Below are 18,940 nucleotides of genomic sequence, written 5' to 3' on the forward strand. Positions count from 1 at the left end.
AGCGACCTGCCGTGACTCCAACGTGGTACTCCTGGAACGGGGAAAGGTTCACGAGTTGGCCGGGTGGGACCCGCCTTGCGATCAGGACCCGCCTTGCAGTCAGAACCGGAGGGATGCCGCGGGGCCATGGTCAGACCGCCCTAAACATGTTCCAACATGCAAACACGCACACGCGGACGTGCACCGATTCGTGCTTCGCTATGCACTTGTATGCAACATGCAAGTCAAAACCAATTTACCGAGAAGTCTTCTTCAATCGTTTGGGCACATGCTCTTACCGTGTAACAATCTCGTAATAGTCTCACAGGCTCACTGCCCACAGCGTCTCGGCCATTCCCGACGGCCTTGCCGTACAATCTCATCTCTTCAAATTGCACACTCTCTCCTCTCTGCCTCTCTCGCCCTCCGGGTCCAAAGCCCCCGGGGCGCACCTTCCCCGACCTCACCCTCACAACCGCAAAAAACCACTTTACTCGTATACGTCAGTCCATAGCGTTCCAATCGATTCCTGCCGCGCCCCCGCCATTGCTGCTGCCATTGCGGTACAACTCCCCATCGATAGCCACAACGGCAACGCCTGCCCCAGAAGCCTTTACGCCCGAAGAAGGCGCCGGGTGTGTTGCAACCACCGTCGGCTTTGACGCTGGTCCTGGTTTCGGCGCCTCCTGTTTCGATGCCGCCTCTCCGGACCTGAACTCCTCCACCTTCACCTCCGGCGCCAACTGCGCCTTCCCCATCCCCTGCTGCTCTGCCGCACGCGCCTTCGGCTGCTGCTGCGGCGGAGGCGGCCGCTGCTGCTGCTGTTGCGCCGCCCGAAGCGCCTCCTGCAACTCCCCCCGGACTCCGCCCTCCTCACCCTCACACTTGCCCAGACCCCGCCGTGCCGCTGCCATCGCCTCGTCCCGCTGACGCAGCTGCAGCAGCGCGCGGCTCTTCCGCAGCAGTGCTTTGGCTGCTGGCCGGCCGCTGGGCTGCAGCGCTAGTGCCTGGTCACAGTCCATGACGGCGGCCTCGTAGTGGCGCGAGAGGGCACCTTCAGAGCCATGGTCAACGCCCTCCAGGTGTCCGGTGGTGTCGGCGTCGCCTGCGGGTGGATGATTAAGTCGCAGGTGAAAACATGGGTTCAAATCGAGGGTTCAAATCGAAAATCTCCAACTCAACTGCGAAATACATTTGGGCCAACATCACGAGGACCTCTTAGGACGCAACGTCATCAACAACACATGCATCATTATGCGTGTATATATATATGTGTGTATGTGTGCGCTTGCAAGGGATGATGTGTTAGGAGCAATAATACAGACAGTTTAAAAATAATGTCACACAAATACGCGAGCAGCGTGGTCCAATGTCCCTCCTGTCTGTCCACCGGGGCGCGGGGCCGAAAGGGCAGCAGGAGAGGGTAACGGTTACAGGCTAGCGAACGCCCATCGATGGCGAATGCGATCACAATCGATCCAGAAAGAACACCGTTAGTGGCAGTGCCGTCCGCGTAATCCAAAAATTGTATAGGTCATGAAAGGCCCCTCTAGGTGCTAGGGCGAATCCCGCGCCACGGCCCGGACCGCACCTAGCAACCAGATTCACTCCCCTGGCCTGCAGCACTACTAAGGGGACACCCCCGAAGCACCCCCCGAAGCATGGCCCAAAAACCCAAGGGGGCCAGGATAATGGTTCATCATTAAGCTGGCAGCACTAGGTGCTAGCGCGCTCCCTCCCAGGTCCCCGCCCTCCACGGCACGTGCCACGACGAGCTGTGTCCCACCTTCCCGTAACTTCCCCGAGGCCGCCCGGGCCATGTAGGCTGCGGCACGGTTGGCATGGTAGGCCGCCCTGCGGGGCCCCTCTGTCAGCAGCCGTTCCGCTGGCACGAGCACGTCTAGTGCAGCGCTGTACAGCTGGATAGCCAGTGAGTAGTCGCCACGCCTGGTGTGCCGAGGGGGAAGGGTTGTGGGGATACGGGTTCAGGCGAGTTGGAAGCATTTTGGGGGAAGCAGATTTGGAGGCAAAATATGCGAAGGAAGTGGGTGGCGACCATCGCCACAGACGCACCTGGTCAAGATTTACTCATTAATTAGACATATTTACGTAACGAGGTAACGAGGGGTAATTAAGAGGTAATTAGACATATTTACTTAAGAGGCCGCATTCGGGGTCCTATCTCCGCGGGAACGACCCGCAGGTCTTCACCACAGTGGCACAAGGGCAAAAGGGGCCCCTAAGAATCGTGTGGTGGTCAGGTGGACGACAATGCACATCGGACAGCTGCCGCGCAGGTACACTCCGACACGCACACACGGCTGCACGACTTACAACTATACAACGTATGACCCCAGCGCCGGTCTCACAGCCGTCCAACTCTCCCCCAAGCGACTCACCCATACACCCATACACACGCACACACACCTGTACGCCTCGTTGCCCTGCTCCTTGAGCACTTCCGCTTCGTTGTCAGTCGAGGGACCGCTGTTGATCTCCGTGCGCTCTGACACCACGGATACGACCTGCGGTCAGTTCGACAACCAAAAGTTAAACCCGTGCAAGGGGACAGCCAAGGCGAACAAGGGAGCGGCGGAGGCGCCGAGAGGCGGAGGCAGGTGGGCAACGGCAGTGATGGTGGTCGCGGTGGGCGCCGCGATAGTGGGTCTCTGTGTGTAGGACATAGGTGGGGATGGCCAGGGTGAGAAAAGCAAGTCGCATATGCCGGCATGCGCACAGGACTTCCGAACACCACTAGCGGCCGTTCGTCTTTCACATGGGATGCAAAAGTAGTAGAGTACAGGGGCATCTTGCGATGAGTCAAGAGATACGCCACAGCACAAGTCTGCCCCAATAGCCCAACGAAAGGCGCCGTTGGGCCCGTTACCCCGTTTTCCCGCAGCCCAACAGCCCACCCTACCGGCTCATCGTCGGCAGTAAGGCCCCCAAGGTGGTGCTGATGCACCGGTAAAGTACTCGTGCTGGTCGCGGAGGCGTCGCCGCTGTTGGCCAGGGATGGAGGCTCCTGCGCGGGCGGGAACCTGCACAGCCGTTCCCGGTGCGGAGCATGAACACTTAAATTCCATGCATATAGGCAAACACAGTTTAAATGTAACATTACATAAACGAAATGCGTTAAATGGGTGAAGGTACGGCCAGCCGGACGGCACAGTTGCACGGTGAGGGACGTAAGCGGCCAATCGGAAAGCTGTACTGAAGAAGATTGCAAGATAGGGACCGGGCCGTACCCCACCCTCCTTCCGGACACCTGCTAAAGTCTCTGTGTAGCGCTGCCGCCAGCTCTCGCTCCTCCGCCGTCACCTGCTCGTCAGCAGACCACTGATGCAGCAGCGACAGCAAGGAGACGCTCAGAGACAGTCGCCCGTCCTGCGGAGGATTAGGCGGATTGGGAGGGGAGATCACCAGAAGAAGTACAATTTACTTCGACACGTTCAGTTTACAGCGGGCGGCAGGAGGTGCGTCAAAAAGGACACGCACATCGCAAGAGCGGAGTTATGTGAAGAGGGGCGAATCATGCAGTTCGGAAAGGCGAACCGCAGGATGGACGCATGAGGTCAACCGGCGCCGCAAAAGGGATGGCCTCTGTGGCTGTGACAGGACAGAGTAAAGAGATGGACCCGTGGGTCAGTCCGCAGAAGAGAGTTCATTGTTCATACCGACCCGGCGCGTAGCTGTCGGTCGGTCGGTCGGTCGGTTGGCGCGGCGCACCTGCGTAAAGTGCTTGCGCATCCAGGACACGTAGAACGCAAAGAGCCGCAGCGCCATGTAGGAGGCACCTGGGAAAGCGGGCGGCTGGCGGTAGTGGGCGAGTAGGTTCGGCAGGAACACGCCACCGCGACTCAGATCAAACCTGTCCAGCATCGGGGGATGATGGGCGGTAGGAGATCGACGCGGTGTTGGCATGAGAGTTCGGGAAAGGATCAAGAGCCAGGATCCAAACACGACTGGGTTGTTTCCCGCCTCGGTGGCAGCCGGGACAGCATGAGGAGCACCAGGTCTGGATGGGAATGGCTGGTTTTAGGCCGCCATGCAAGCGAGCGGGTGGGCGTGACCCTTCCTTACAGATTCTCCCGTTTCCCTCTCCCCTCTCACATGTTCCTCCAGACACGTGCGTAAGGTCCCTGCCGGGGCCCCCGGCCGTCCGGGGTGGGCGGGGGGTCATGCCAGGGGAACAGCAGGCCCTCGTCCGTGATGTGCAGCAGCGCGGACATGGCTTGACTGGCCAGGTAGGGGTTGGTGTGCGCCAGCACGGCCGCGAGCTGCCTAGAGGCCCGGGCGGGAAGGGGCGGATTAAGGGCAAGCTGAGAAGGGAAAACCTAGTCGGCCGTGTAGCTCAGGCTCGAGACCCCAACCCCCGAGCAACACCGCAAAGAGACATCTGCTCTTCCATGTTCGGTAGTCCTCTAGGCAGCTACCAGCAGGGGCAGCAAGGCACGACCACGGCCTTGCTCGGACTATGCACGTGCCCTGCCCATGTGCATGTTGGGACCCAAACCGTCCACAAAAGGACAAGTGATCTAGTTATCGTGTTAACCCTAACCCGTCGCGTCAAGGTCTGTGTTCTCCAGACCCTGCCAGGCCTCGCTCCAGGTCCGTGCTTTCCCCCGGGGTAACCCCCAGCCGCCGCACGCTCCCGAACTGCTGTCGGCCAGACCTTTCCCCCTTCCCATCACCAGATGACTGACCCATTTGGTGTAAATGGTCCCGCTATGCGACACCACCCGGCCGCACCTGAGCCCGCCTGCCTCTACGAAGGGGCGCACCAGCTCCCAGCTTTTGCTGTGCACCAGGTACAAGGACGCCAACGCGCACACCTGCATGCGGGCCGCGAAGGCGGGGAGGAGGAAGAGGGCGGAAATGGATAGGGAGCTGGTTGGGAAGGCGGTAGAAAGATGTGAGGAAGGGCTAGGGCGCCCGCTACAACTCGGCACGAACACGTCCAAAGGCTTCCCTGCTCCCTGCTCCCTGACCAGGAACTGCATTCCTGCGCTCTTGGGCGCATGGTCTTATTTGCGGTTTGCGTCCGGGGAACGGCGCCAGAATGTAGGCCCATGGCCGAGGTCGCTCTTAGCGCCATCCTCGCCGAATTCAGGATTATACCACTGCTGCGTACCGCTCCAAAAACCACGTCGTTGTGCACATTAGAAATAGCCGCATACCGCCAAGGCCAATGAACATTAGAATCGGAATTACAAATGTATGTATGTATGTATGTATGACGCCGGACCTCCCAACCCATGCCGGTCCAGAGGGTAGGTCGCGACACACCAAGTCCTGCGGCCCGGATTCCCACACCTCGGTGCTGCTAAGGCTGAGCGTTAGTGATGGAGGAAGAACGGGAAGCGACCCGGGTATCAGTTTGCCTGCAGGGATCCAAACCCCGCATCTCCCTTTCGGTCGCCCTCACCTGCACTTTCTGCTGCGGATGGGTGTCCGGTGCGCCAGAGGGCGGCATGGCGATAAGGGCCGGATATAGCCGCATGTCATCCTCATCGGGGTCGAACAGCATCTGCCGCGCCTGCCGCACCATTCCAGGGCCACAGGGCCGTGTGAGTTTGGTATAAAAATCAGTGAATGGGAAGGCGTTACTATGACGTCTACAGTCTCACCGTACTCAGGGCATAACGATGATATACGTATGGGCGAAAGAGCAGTCAAAATCCTATGACGCAAGGCCGCGGCAAATCCTGGACTGCGTGCAAGTTTGCCCAATAGAAACCTACGTTGGTGTGGAATTGATTACACATGTGGCCTACCAGACTAACGCTATGGAAACTTTATGAAAAGGTGGCGAGGATTTTCAAAATTGCAGCCCCGTGGGTCTGCTCAGCCACATGGTTACGTCTCACCTTGCTTAGCGGAACATGACGACCAAGACAAACCGCAATCTCATCTACAGGTGGCTTCTCATAGCGCTTCTTGAGTCCTGCCTTCAGCTGCTCGGAAATATCCGGTGGACTTTCTTGCAGGGCGACCGCCAAAAACTTCTTAAATTCCTTATATGAGGAAGTAGAATCTGATAAGACAACAACCATTTCTGTCTTAGGACTGGAACAATGGTGATCCGGTGGGCTCGAAGCTTCTCAAGCGCGCGGGTTGAAAGTCTTGTTTGCCTCTGCCACTTAGCTGAGTCTCATTATCAATTGTAATATAGAAAAACCACTTTTAAATTCAAATTATTTGCAACATTGCAAATGAAATGGTGATTCCCTTTTTACGTGAGAATAGACTTTTGTTACAATCCTCAGTACGTGGGAGATGATACACTGTGCCCACCTAAGCACATGTTGCTATGCAGAAATGGGACTTTAGTTGCCTGGAGGGCTTTACGTCGGATCTAACGAAACTCAAAAAATTACATCATGATGCACGTAAAGTACGTACGACGTCACAGATTGCCCAGACTGCCTGATCTTTTACCATGCAGCAAAACTTCCGCTCTTTCCTCAGCGCTGTGCACCTTCAACCCTCATCTTCAACCAACTTAAGTAAAGATGCAGTCGCTGAAGGCGAAGACGGTTCAGGCCCAGCGCCCCTTCACTGCGCAGCGCCCTCGCGCTGTTCGCGGTAGCGTCTCCGTTCGCGCCGTTGCCGCTCCGCCACGGCTAATTACGAAGCGCTCCGAGGAGGTGGGATTAGCCAAGATCCATGATAATCAGCTTTTGCCCTGATGTTCCTATAAATTTAGTCTAGGCTAATACAGGATCGCAAATCGGTTTTCCCATTTTTATTTTATCTTTTAGATTTTCAAGGAGGCCCAGGAGCTTTTGCCAGGCGGTGTCAACTCGCCTGTGCGTGCATTCCGTTCCGTGGGTGGCGGCCCCATTGTCTTCGATCGCGTTAAGGGCGCCTACTGCTATGATGTCGATGGCAACAAGTACATCGACTATGTTGGCAGCTGGGGTCCGGCTATCGTTGGCCATGCTAATGATGAGGTCAACGAAGCCCTCAAGGCACAAATCGAGAAGGGTACCAGCTTCGGCGCGCCCTGCGAGCTGGAGGTGCGGTTCTCTTGCCACGAAGTTAAAACACATAATCCTGATTTGTTTCGAAGCTAGTCCTCCATTTTAAAAGCGGGTGTCGTGTGTACTAACCTGTTCCTCTCGTGCGAGCTCCCGCTGTTTGGATCGGGTTACCTTGTCATTTTGGCATTCTCTTTTGTGATCAGTGGGAGCCATTAAGTGATTTTCGTCGCGTGGGGAAACCTGTTTGCCCTCGTCGAGCGGGTCTTCCCCCTGGTAGCTCCCGGGTGTGAGAAGCACATGGCCAAGGCACGAAGGCTTTCACCAGGCGTGAAATCACGTATTACCAAGATTCACAATTCGGGACTCGCATATTTATCACCGCAGCAGGCCCGGATTTGGATGTTGTCAGTCAGCTGGCTATGGAGTGTGCTTCGTTGTGCTGCGAGCGGCCTATAATGAGGGCGGTCGATCCGACTTGGGTTGGGTATGGGAATTTGTCTGATTTTGTTGGGTTCGTCCACGGCCTATCACTGAATCGACCAGGCTTGCTCTATCCCTCGCTCAACATGATAAGCCTATCGTATTGGGGTTCGTTATGCCCACCGCTTATTGTGTACAAATACATCTTTCCCGAGAGCTCCCTCCCCGTTGTTTGTGGCGCGTCTGGGCGGTTGTTATTGTACTCACGTGATTAGAGGGCCGTGTGGTTGGTCGCTTTGACGTTTGCCGCAATCCAAAAATGTTGTATGCACCCGTTCGCGCGTGGCTGTGCAGAACGTCCTGGCCAAGATGGTAATCGACCGCGTGCCGTCCGTGGAGATGGTCCGCTTCGTGTCCTCTGGCACGGAGGCGTGCCTGTCGGTGCTGCGCCTAATGCGCGCTTACACTGGCCGCGAGAAGATCATTAAATTCACTGGCTGCTACCATGGCCACGCCGACTCCTTCTTGGTGAAGGCTGGATCCGGTGTCATTACCTTGGGCCTGCCAGACAGCCCTGGTGTGCCCAAGAGCACCGCCGCCGCCACGCTGACAGCCACGTACAACGACCTGGCGTCGGTCCGGGAGCTGTTCGCGGCCAACAAGGGCGAGATTGCTGGTTTGATTTTGGAGCCGGTTGTGGGCAACAGCGGCTTCATTGTGCCGACCAAGGAGTTCCTGCAGGGGTTGAGGGACATTTGCACGGCGGAGGGAGCTGTGCTGTGCTTCGATGAGGTCATGACAGGCTTCCGCATTGCTAAGGTGAGTGACACATCGGCCCTGCGATTTGGAAGTCCTATTTCATACCTCCCGATTGAAAAGGGCTGTCCTGGTCGAGATGCAGCTGACATGATCGCGTACTTGGTGGACGGCTACTGGGCCATGGCATGTTTTACATGGGATATGTCCTTGACGATGCCTACCTAGGTCCCCGTATTCATTTCCATATTTAGTTGCACAGACGAGACCCTGTGTCCATCAGACCATGGCTAAGGATTCCATTGCAATAGATTATGGAAACAGGCTGGAAAAGCAAAGTATCCTGCTTCTGTAAAGTGGCTAATGTTTTCGGCAAATGTCTCGTGTCATACATGCGCTGGTTCATGAGGAGGTCCATGTGAGAGCCTGCCTGTGGTAGGGATAGCTAGCTTGTATATTTGCGGCTGGCCGAGTTGCGATGTGTGCTCCAACGCCACGTGGCTGGCGTACGACGTTTGATCGGTATTGTTTTACGAGCTGCAGCAGGCATCTGCGCAAATTTTCATACTTCATCAAATTCCCATTCGTAAGTTGATCGAATCAACCTACAAATGGGAATGAGATGAAGTAAGTGGTTAACTTGATTGCGGTTGACTAGAATCGATACGCTTGGTTTGCAGGGCTGTGCCCAGGAGTACTTCGGTATTACGCCCGACTTGACTACTATGGGCAAGGTCATCGGCGGTGGCCTGCCTGTCGGCGCGTACGGCGGCAAGAAGGAGATAATGAAGATGGTGGCACCCGCGGGCCCCATGTACCAGGCCGGTACCCTGTCGGGCAACCCGATGGCCATGACTGCGGGTGAGGTTTGGATAGGGATTCGGCCTCTTGCGGGTGTGTTTGTAGTACGGCTCACAGGTCGACACACCGGAGTTCGCAGTACTTCTGTGACGTGGAAAATTGCGTAAGCCTCCTTTGACCAGTATTTTACTACTAAATCCCATGTGTGGAGGGCATTTGCGTTGCATCTGTTTTGTGTGCCGTGTGCTAGTTTGAGCCTGTCCTACTACCTAATTGCATTTAGGCATCAAGACGCTTGAGATTCTGGGCCGCCCGGGCGCCTACGAGTACCTGGAGAAGATCACCGAGCGCCTCATTGACGGCATCATGGCGGCTGCCAAGGAGCACGGCCACGAGATCACCGGTGGAAACATCAGTGGTGAGCGCTTGGTTGCATTGGTGGTTGCCCAGCACTATGAGGACGCGTGCGATGTGGGTTGGTTTTTGCCTGGCGGATCTAATGGTGCAGATCCTGGCCGTGAGTGCCGATACCTCTTCTTGACCTATTCTGGCAATCTGCTGCAGGCATGTTCGGCTTCTTCTTCTGCAAGGGGCCGGTGTCCTGCTTTGAGGACGCCCTTGCTGCTGATACGGCCAAGTTCGCACGCTTCCACCGTGCCATGCTTGAGGAGGGCGTATACCTCGCGCCATCACAGTTTGAGGCCGGCTTCACGAGCTTGGCGCATACCGATGCGGACGTGGATGCCACAATTGCTGCCGCTCGCCGCGCCTTCGCACGCATCTAAAGCAGCAACAGCAGTAACACGAAGGCCTTTTCCTTTGGGGAATGTGGGGATGCATGGGAGGAGCGGCCAGCTTGGTGCAGCTTTGCTTAGCTTCGTGCTTGGGAGTCGAGTGCTCTTGCGTATATGGAGTGAAGTCCGTTGCGCAGCGAAACTGGGTTGCCGTGCTGTTAATTGGTACTGATTGGTGCTTGTGCATTGAACGCCGCGAGCATGTGTGGTTGTTATGCAGGCGCCAAAGCACGCAGGCGCTCTATGGTAATGCGTGGCCCGAGGACGTCGTCTGGCCACTACCTACCTAGACCGGACCGACCGTGCATGACAGGGTTAACCAGCGTGTAGTCTTTGGGGATGCGTTCTGGCTGTGATGCGCGATTGCCGATTGGCTGCGGCCAGTTGTCGCGTTGGGTTATGAAGGGTGCAAAGCGAGGGTGCATGTGGCCCGTGCAAGTGCTGCTGGGTTCAGACACGCTACCGCTTGGGTTTAGGGATTGTTCCTTAGGTAGGGGCTGCCGAAAGCGCTTCTTCGGGCTGGCCATCGTTAGGACCGGGTCTTGGGACTACTGCGATTGAGAGGATTGGTACGTTGGCCTATTTCCAACAACTAGGTTAGGCTATTGTAACAAACGCCTTTTCGGCAGGCAGTAATCGGGACGGGACGGGAGTGAAGCCATCTTAACGCTGTGTCATGCATAAAATTAGTTCGTGTGTGTTCGTGTTACATGATCGGCATACCCCGTACCAGTAAAACGCCCAATACGAGCCGAGGGCTCAAGGGCTGCCAGATCGCCTAAAAGCACCATCCTACCTCGCAGACAAAGCAAGCGATAAAAGAGACTAATGACCAAAGGGAACGACAAAGTTGCGGTGGGACCACATACTTCCCAGCATCTTCGCCAGATGTTCAGGTTCCCACATCATAGCGTCACTTCGCCGTACACCGGACAGTCAAGCAAGATGTGCTTCTTATCTGCAATATGACTATCAGTGCATGGCTCCCACATGTCAGGCTTACGGCATCCAGTCAAACCCATGGAAGCCTAGGCTATCCAACTCCAAAAAAATTGAAACAATATTGCACGTGTCCAGAATGAAAAGATCAACATGTTGATATAAAATTCATTTCTGGATTCTGAATTAAGTTCTGACCTGGTTACCCTTTGGGTTTTAGGTCCATGGCTCCCACACGTTAGGCTTACAGTCATCCAGTCAAACTCATCGAAGCCTGCACCATACCCCACTTCCCGTTGGTCAGCCAGTCCGGGTCGGCCGCACTAAGCTGCTCGCTCTGTCCCTTCTTGAGACCCACCACAACATCCGCCTTGAGAGTCCGCAGGGCCACCAGCGGGGCAGGGTGGAAGCCCTGCAGGGAAAAGGCACAGGGGTGCATAAAAAGTAGTGCAGATGTCAGGATAGAAGAGGAGGAGCCTAAACGTAGTCCTATAAGTGTTCCCCGAGGGTGGAGAAACGGGAGAAAAATTCGTCTCATCGCAACAGCAGCAGTAGCAGTAGCAAAAGCCGCGGCAGTAATAGGAGGGCCCCAGGTACGAGCCATGGCCGCTTCCTGAGCAGGTGCTCAACATACATTTGCGAACAAGGGCCGGGGATGGAGAGGAGGGGCCGGCAACAGGAGCAGCTCTCAACTACCTTTCCCCCACCGGCCCACCTGGAGAGCCTCACGGAGCGGTGTTGTGTGCGGCCACCTGCTTGGGGGCGTGTGTGGGTGTAGGTGGGTGTGGAGAAGCAGGTCTTAAAAGAACGGAGGGGAAGGGGAGGGATTCCTTGAGCCGGACGAGGCCCATTTCCCCCCCGCCTCCTCCCCCCCCCGGGCCCCCCGGGTCCCAGGTGAGTCCAAAGGGTGGTTCGAGCTTCTTTGGTATATCGCGTTGGCGTCGGTAGGCTAGCCGGAATAGAATAGTCGGGTCGGTCGGGTCGGTCGCGCGTTTTAGTTTTTTTGGGGGGGTTGGGAGGAGCACTTGCATACCGACAGCCTTTCAGTATCAGCAAATCAGCTTTTTTCTCCAGGCCAGCAACTTTAGGCCACCTTTACGACAGCACTATTTTACTCGCCGCCTTCACTACTACTTTTCTACACCTACTTCTTTACGGATTGGCTATACTATTCAGCTTTTTAATTCTGGCGGCTTAGGTAGGTAGGATTTCCGACATCAACGTCACTTCGTCATCCCGAGGTCACAGTCGTCACAGTCGCCACGGACGCCTTTCGGTCAGTTTTTACGTTTGCTACTCTCTTGCCCTGGCAGCAGCTTTAATCGTGTGTGGTTCGTCTTTCCCCCCGGGTCCTACCAGCCCTGACAACCCCAAAGTATGTAGGACATGGGCCGGAACGAGCAGTCTTTTATTAAGTGAGGGCCGTGCGGGGCACAGCGCTGGCTCCCGTAACTGCAGGCACGGCATCCTGCCGCACCTCCATCCCCCATCCCCGTGCGGCGGCCCGTTATAGACATGAACAAAGACACAGAGACAAAGCGCATACGCACACATACCCACACATTCGCACAAGCACATGACCTACTAGTGTCGACGACTATGTTATTAAAGTTAATAATGAGCCGAGTGGGACATCTTTCCTTTCGTTTACTCCATACGCGCCTATGACCTGCCCCAGCATCGTTTTGTCTGCTTTCCAAAAACTTAAATGTTCTTCCTAGGAATGCAACGAGGAATACAAGAACACACCGTCTACACACGCGCCCAAGTCAAAGACTCAACCTGCAATCGTGCGTCAGTTTCCGGTAGTTCAGGTCGCCTTTGAACACCAGCAGGTCGCTACCAGACAAGCTGTCGTACAGGTCCGGCGCCGCCGCCGCCATCCAGCAGAACGGTGCCGGCGTGCACCAAAACGGGTGCGCCTCCCACCGCCACCGACCCGCCGCCAAATGCCCGCGCCATCGCGCCGCAGCGCGCCGTACCGCCTGCCAGGCATCCGAAGAAACCTGCGAGAAATCGGAAATGTACCCTCGCCATCAAGCTTGCTTGCTAGTGGGCTGGTGCGGGCTGGGATGGCAACATGGCAACAGGGCAGGGCAGGGCGCGGTGTGATGAGGCGAGGTGAGGGTCGCCTCAAGGATGTCTAGCGGGTCCAGCTTCAAGGCTAGTCATACCCACACTCGCCGAAGGCGGCTCCGCGGCCTCACAGCTCCTCAGGAGGGCCTCCAGGTCAGCAGAGACCGTGTCGGACACGAACCAGGGGATGAGCTTGCCGTGGAGAACCACCCGCCCCCTTACACCTGCAAACATGTACGAATGAAAACAAACAACAACATCAACGATGGTGATAAAAGGAAAAAGAGACATTCGGACATGCATCCTGGCAGCCTACGCAACACACGCCGAACAAAAGCTCACACATGGTGGAAGGAAAACTCGTACACGTGTCGTACATGTACCTGCTGACACCAGGAGGTCCGCCAGGCATAAGTCAGCGAACAACTCCAGACCGCTGTTGTCCAAAACGATATCCACACGAATCCCGTCGCCGTCACCCTCATTAGCATCATCATCATCATCATCACCGCCGCCGACGACGACACTGCTAGTGCCCGCGGCAGCAGCGCGCCTGGCGATCAGGCGCTCGATGACCTCCCAAACCGCGGCGGTGTCGTCCACGATGACCCGCGATGAAGGCGGTGGCGGCGGCGGCGGCGGCGGTGAAGCCGTCGCTGCCGGCATTGCGGTGCATGTGTCGTCGTACCGGTCCAGTGATGCCGATGGCGGCGGCGGTGCTGCCGCCGCCGCCAGCGCCAGCGCGTCCAGGCCTGCCGCATTCACCATCAGCGACAGGTCGGCCTTGTTGCCCCACAGTGCCATGGACAGGCCCGCAAGTACCGCAGCCCGAGCAGCCGCTGCCGGCGGTGGAAGTGTCCCCCCGGTCTGGGTCGCTGTTGCAGTTGCCGGGGATTCCGACGACGACGGCAGCTGCGGTGGTTGCGGCGGCGGAGCCTCACCGCCGTGTTGCATGAGGCCGTATCGCAACAGCTCCACCTCCGCCGCCATGTCGGCTGCGGCAGCGGCGGACTTGACCCAGGCGGCGGCCTTCTGGCGACTGAAAGGATCGTAACCTGCAAACACCGCCTGGCGCTGGGGCAGCCGTTGCCAGAAAAAAGGGGGAGGTGAAAATTCATACGATGATGATTAATGATGATAATAATAACGATGTAAGAACCAAGGAATCCGCGGCCGAGGTCCGCCGGGGTAAGGAGGGGCGCCATGCCATCATACGCCATTTTTCATTCCATGCCCTGATCGTGCAGGATGCAGAATGGTGTTGGTGTTGGTGGTGTATGCTGTGACTGGTTGGTGAAGAGGTGGTCAAGGTGGAAACTGCAAGTGTTACAGCTCCCCGGGGGTTACAGCCCCCGTGAACACCCAACCAGGTTGCTGCTCTGTTACTGCAACAGCTGCTACTGCTACTGCGACAGCTGTCATTGCTATTGCACCATCTACTCCCGCCCGGCCCCACACTGGCCGTTAAAGTGGAGGCGGCAGTGGTGGTGGTAGCGGTGGTGATGTGTTGCTCAACTGTCCCAGTCCCGCGTGGGTCTGGCCATGGCGTGTTTCATAAACCCCCCAACAGCCCGGCTTGTCATGAGGTCTACTGTTCACTGGCCGACAGGGGGCCCCACTGCCTAAGTAAATTCCCTTCGGCCATTTCCCGCCTTTTCCTGCCCCACGTACACATACATACATACATACTCGGAATACTCACCTGCAGAGCCGCATGTATCGCCGCGTACATGTAGCACTCAACCACCAGCCACGGCAGCGCCAACCAGGTGGGAGCTGGAGGACCCGCACCACCCCCAGTACTAACACCAGTACTAACACCAGTACTAACACCAGTACTAACACCAGTACTAACACCAGTACTAACACCAGTACTAACACCAGTACTAACACCAGTACTAACACCAGTACTAACACCAGTACTAACACCAGTACTACCAGTACCAGTACCAGTACCAGACGCCACCGCGCTAGGCACTGCATCTGGCCCAGACTGCCCCCTTGAAATGCCTCCTGAAGCCCTCACGTCCTCCCCCTCAGAGCAGCCCTCCTCCTCTTCCTTATGCTGCTGCTGCTGCTGCCAGCGAGCTGCCGCCAGCTGCACGCACTCATTGGCGGACTCCAGCAGCAGCTAGGGGGCCAGGAGGCGGGAGGGAGGGAGCGGGGGAGCGGGGCGTATGAGGGCCATGTGGGTTGGCACTGCGGAGTGTGGACTAGGTCTGGTTGCTGGACCGCCAGTACGGCATGATGTGGGTTAGAGTAGTGAGGGGGAGGGATGCTGCATGTTGGCAACATCTGGGAGCTGCTCCACAGAACAGCGCAGCACAGCACAGCGACGCCATCTTGTACACATACTCCCCTCCCCTCCCCTCCCCTCCCCTCCTCTACTTGGGTAGGAGGTCCCTGCAGGGCGGACCACAGCTATTCACTCTACCAACCACTCAACCCAACTACATCCCCCGCTCCAGCCTTGGAATGCCTTAGCGCCACATGCCAGGTGTCAGCGTTCCCTGTGTGCCCTCCTGCATCCCTGGAAGAATTCACTCCACCAGCACCCCACCGGAACTCCACCAACGCCACGTCAACACCTCACGCACGCACCCGCCCACCCCCCGACCCTGCACCCCGCACCCCGCCACCAGGCTGGCAGCAGCAGCCCGATTTGAGCATCTGCCAACACTGGCGGCAGCAGTGACAGTGAAAGTGGGAGTAAGCTCTCACACACTGCCTTCCCAGGTGCACCCCCTCACCCCCTCATCCCCTCACCCCCTCACCCCCTCACCCCCTCACCTCCTCACCTCCTCACTCACCTCACCTCCTCACTCACCTCACCTCCTCATCCCCTCACCTCCTCACCCACTCATCCCCTCACCCCCACTTATCCCCTCAACCCCACTCATCCCCTCACCCGCGTGTCCTCCGAAGCCCCCGCCACGTGAAGCGGCTCCAGGGGGCCGTCCGCCGGCATGGAGAGCCGCAGGCCCCGGAGCTCGGCCAAAGCAGCGGCGGCCTGTGAGGTGCCAAGAGGGGCCCACATAGAAGTCGCAATTCATCCCAAATGTACGACAATGGGCCAAATGTACGACAACATGGGGCACATACTGGCTGCATGTCTTCGGAAAAAAGGGGGCTGGATCTGCACTGGACCAGTGGACATCACGCCAGGAGGAACTGGCAGAACGCCCGTCAGTCGTTTATGACCAAGGCCCCAAGGCCCCAACTGCCGTCGGTCGTACGGTGTAATCAACTTTCAATATATATAGTCCATGGCCTCCCGGCTTTGACGGACCCCCCCCCCACTCGTGCGGCACTTGTAACTTGTAACTGCACTGCCATGGGTTTCAATCCCCCCTATCACACCCCAACAAGTACCCCAACGCAAATTCAAATACAGGGCTCTGCTTTATCTATGATGCAGGCAATGTAGGCGATGTATGCAGGTAGGCGATCACGTCGGGTGCTAGGTCTAGCCAGGCGCCCTGCTGCTAGCCACCTGCGCTGCCGCCACCCCAGACCAGTCCAGTGGGTCCTCCGAGGCCCGCAAGGAGACATCCTCCTCCAAGTCCCGGATCATGGAATCCAAAATGGCCGGAAGACGGGTGGTGATGGTGGTGTGAGCGAAGGAACCGGTCTCGGAGCCGACGAGGGCAGGGTATGGTGGTGGCGGCAGTAGCTGCCCAGCTGTTGCGCCGCCGGCGCGCAGCCGTGCAGGCATTCCTGCAGGGCCATCCCCTCCTGTGCCTACTGCTGCTGATACGGCTGCTGCTGCTGCTGCTGTTGTTGTTGTCAATGGTGATAGTGGTGGCGATGCCGCGCCAGCGGTGGTCATTGCAGTATTGGTTCCAGTGGGCATGAGCGAAGCGGCGACAGAAGGTTTGGAGAGACGGTGTGTTGATGAAGGGGGACGTGTTGACGCGGGATGAGATGATGCCGGTTGTCCGTACCGTCGGTGGTATGCCCGCGCCGTGGGAGTTGCCCCGGGAGCGGGACTGGGACACAGGCGCACACCGTAACGCGGGAAGAAGGGCGCGGGCAGGCCGCCTGCCAACGGAGATCCGGCACACGGGGACCGGAGGTGCAGCCGGCGGGGGTGGATAAGCGAAACTGTGGCCTGAGCTGTAGCTGTTGGTTTCAGAGCTACTGCCGATACTGGTGCCAGTTCTGGCCTTGCGGATGTTGAGACTCGGGGTCTTGGTGGAAATTGTGGCAGTAGCGCTAGCGCTCGACTCACAGCACCCAGTACTGCTGCTGGCGTGAGTTTGAGTTTGCTGTTTTCTGCCACGGGGGAGGGGACGGAGGCGGCGACACGGCTGGAATGCGGGACGGGTACAGTAACGCGGCTGCTGACCTGCGGGCCACAGCAATGTAATATCGGGTATATCGGGCCACATACGCGTCTCAGTCTGAGTTCCGCCAACAAGAGGATTCGCGAAGGATCCATACAAACCCCCCGAGGAGGTTTCGGAGCCTGACAGACTGGGCCGAGGGGTCAGCGGGTCATGGAATGTTCCGCGCGATAGCTCCGAAGGAAAGGCGGGAGGGAGCCAGTGCGAGTGTGGACCAGCGGAGGTGTATGTGACATATACACACGAATACATACAGATGCACATACATACATATATACATACATACAAACGCAACGTGGGGACCAGGTCTTGTTGCCGGGTATATAGCCAGGGAGTTTGGAGGATATGTGTATGATAAGCGAACAACAAGTGACGATGCCGATACGGATGCGACCCAAATGCGAGTGCCAAAGCTCCCACAGGTGGAAGAGGATGTCGCGGCCCGCGGGTATTGGGGAGGAGTTGGATGTGAGGGGATGCATGCAACATAAAGGGTGGCTGCCACGCGGTATGGGGGGACTCCCGACGGGAGCCGCGAGGTGCGGGAGCACTGCCTGCGTGTGTCTCTCACTATTGCACTGGCCAGTCTACCGTACCGCCGCGGAATGAGCGTACAACCGAAGGACAACGTGTAAAGACTATATGTGGCAAATAATTGTTCGCTTCAGGAGGCTTCATGGAACGATTATGTGAAGGCGGTAGCGCAGGATGGGCAAAGGGTTTCTTCATTATGTGCGTCCACTGCTAGTGGTAGCAGTACCGTACTATCGGTGCGGGTGACAAGGCTTTCGAGGTATCTTCCCGCAGATGTAGGCCCTGGCCATAGGGATGAATGTCAATGCGGGACGGCTTGGCAACGCAACGCACATCACTCTCACTCTAAGAGCCCGGGTAGGGTCCATTCGACAGTCTGGAGATGCAGGCGTGTGGTTTCGATGCAAACCTATAATTGCTGATGACGCAGCACATCACGCACATGGTAGGGAATATTCGCAGGGCTTGGAATGCAAAGTTTGACGCACCTGTGCAATCCTCAGGGCCATTTACCGATAGCACCTTCACGTCCGCGTCAATGGTGCCCAATTTGGCAAGAACGTCTTATCTTCACCTCAACTTCAAATATGGCTACCGCCATCTCGGAATGGTAACGAATTAGCTGGGCGGTGGCGCAACACGATTGTGCGAAGCGTTGTGAGAGGCCGTACACACCTGTCGGTTTGCCCTTTTTCGATCTAGTTCCGCAACACACATTTACACATCGGCCGCTAATTACCCTGCCCTTTACAGGATTATATGGGGCAGATGTAGCGGCCGGGAACTTCGTGTAAACTATAAGCCTGTTGCGTTACGGCCAATAACGCCATAGGTGTCGCCGCAATGGCAACACAGGTAGCCATGCCATTGCCTAATGTGGATTATTCGTTAGCGCTAGGCAACAGCTTTGCACTTGAAGCTGGAGAGGAAGTTGGGACATCTTACGCAGCTCTTCGTTATGATTTTCGCCCAGCAAGCGCAGACATCGAACAACCGGGTGTTCTTGTGCTGGCTAGAGATAACAGGGTAGGTCCAAGGGTGGCGACAAGACACTGGTAACGTGTGACAAATTGCTATGCTTGCGACTTTCTTGACGTGCTATCCGCACATCTTCCCTTTACCTTACGATGTGTTAGTAATCATCTCTGCTATATTCTTACACATTTGGCACGCGCACCTTGCTGCGACTGCAGGTCCTTAAATGACAGCCCCTCTGTCTGACGCTCAGCTAAGCAGCCTCTGCTCCCTTCTTATACTTCTCTAAGGTCTAATTTCTCCTTGCTACGTTTCGGACCTTGAACCGCATCCA

General features: G+C 57.0%; 3 protein-coding genes across 3 annotated transcripts; 1 reads left to right on the top strand and 2 right to left on the bottom strand.

Moving 5' to 3' along the window:
• Positions 1–482: 482 nt before the first annotated feature.
• VOLCADRAFT_90467 (uncharacterized protein) lies at positions 483–6,035 on the bottom strand (the record flags this gene model as incomplete). Its single annotated transcript, XM_002950106.1, has 10 exons — positions 483–1,084; positions 1,766–1,926; positions 2,407–2,504; positions 2,900–3,004; positions 3,301–3,366; positions 3,709–3,850; positions 4,093–4,263; positions 4,732–4,814; positions 5,408–5,518; positions 5,850–6,035. The coding sequence occupies 10 exons, from the start codon at positions 6,033–6,035 to the stop codon at positions 483–485; spliced, it is 1,725 nt and encodes a 574-aa protein (XP_002950152.1).
• Positions 6,036–6,454: 419 nt separating this feature from the next.
• VOLCADRAFT_74470 (uncharacterized protein) lies at positions 6,455–10,455 on the top strand. The gene is made up of 6 exons (XM_002949988.1): positions 6,455–6,629; positions 6,744–7,001; positions 7,740–8,204; positions 8,822–9,002; positions 9,226–9,360; positions 9,507–10,455. The coding sequence occupies exons 1-6, from the start codon at positions 6,495–6,497 to the stop codon at positions 9,725–9,727; spliced, it is 1,395 nt and encodes a 464-aa protein (XP_002950034.1). The 5' UTR covers positions 6,455–6,494; the 3' UTR covers positions 9,728–10,455.
• On the bottom strand, positions 10,434–18,140 carry VOLCADRAFT_104562 (uncharacterized protein; the record flags this gene model as incomplete). The annotated part of the gene is made up of 12 exons (XM_002950107.1): positions 10,434–11,087; positions 11,391–11,427; positions 12,458–12,681; positions 12,854–12,975; positions 13,135–13,825; positions 14,454–14,882; positions 15,353–15,430; positions 15,660–15,761; positions 16,245–16,382; positions 16,696–16,740; positions 16,983–17,099; positions 18,120–18,140. 12 exons carry the CDS (start codon positions 18,138–18,140, stop codon positions 10,926–10,928), a joined length of 2,166 nt encoding a protein of 721 aa, XP_002950153.1. The 3' UTR covers positions 10,434–10,925.
• Between the last annotated feature and the right edge of the window lie 800 nt (positions 18,141–18,940).

Source organism: Volvox carteri (assembly GCF_000143455.1).
Source record: "Volvox carteri f. nagariensis unplaced genomic scaffold VOLCAscaffold_17, whole genome shotgun sequence".
NCBI classification, from domain to species: Eukaryota; Viridiplantae; Chlorophyta; class Chlorophyceae; order Chlamydomonadales; family Volvocaceae; genus Volvox; species Volvox carteri.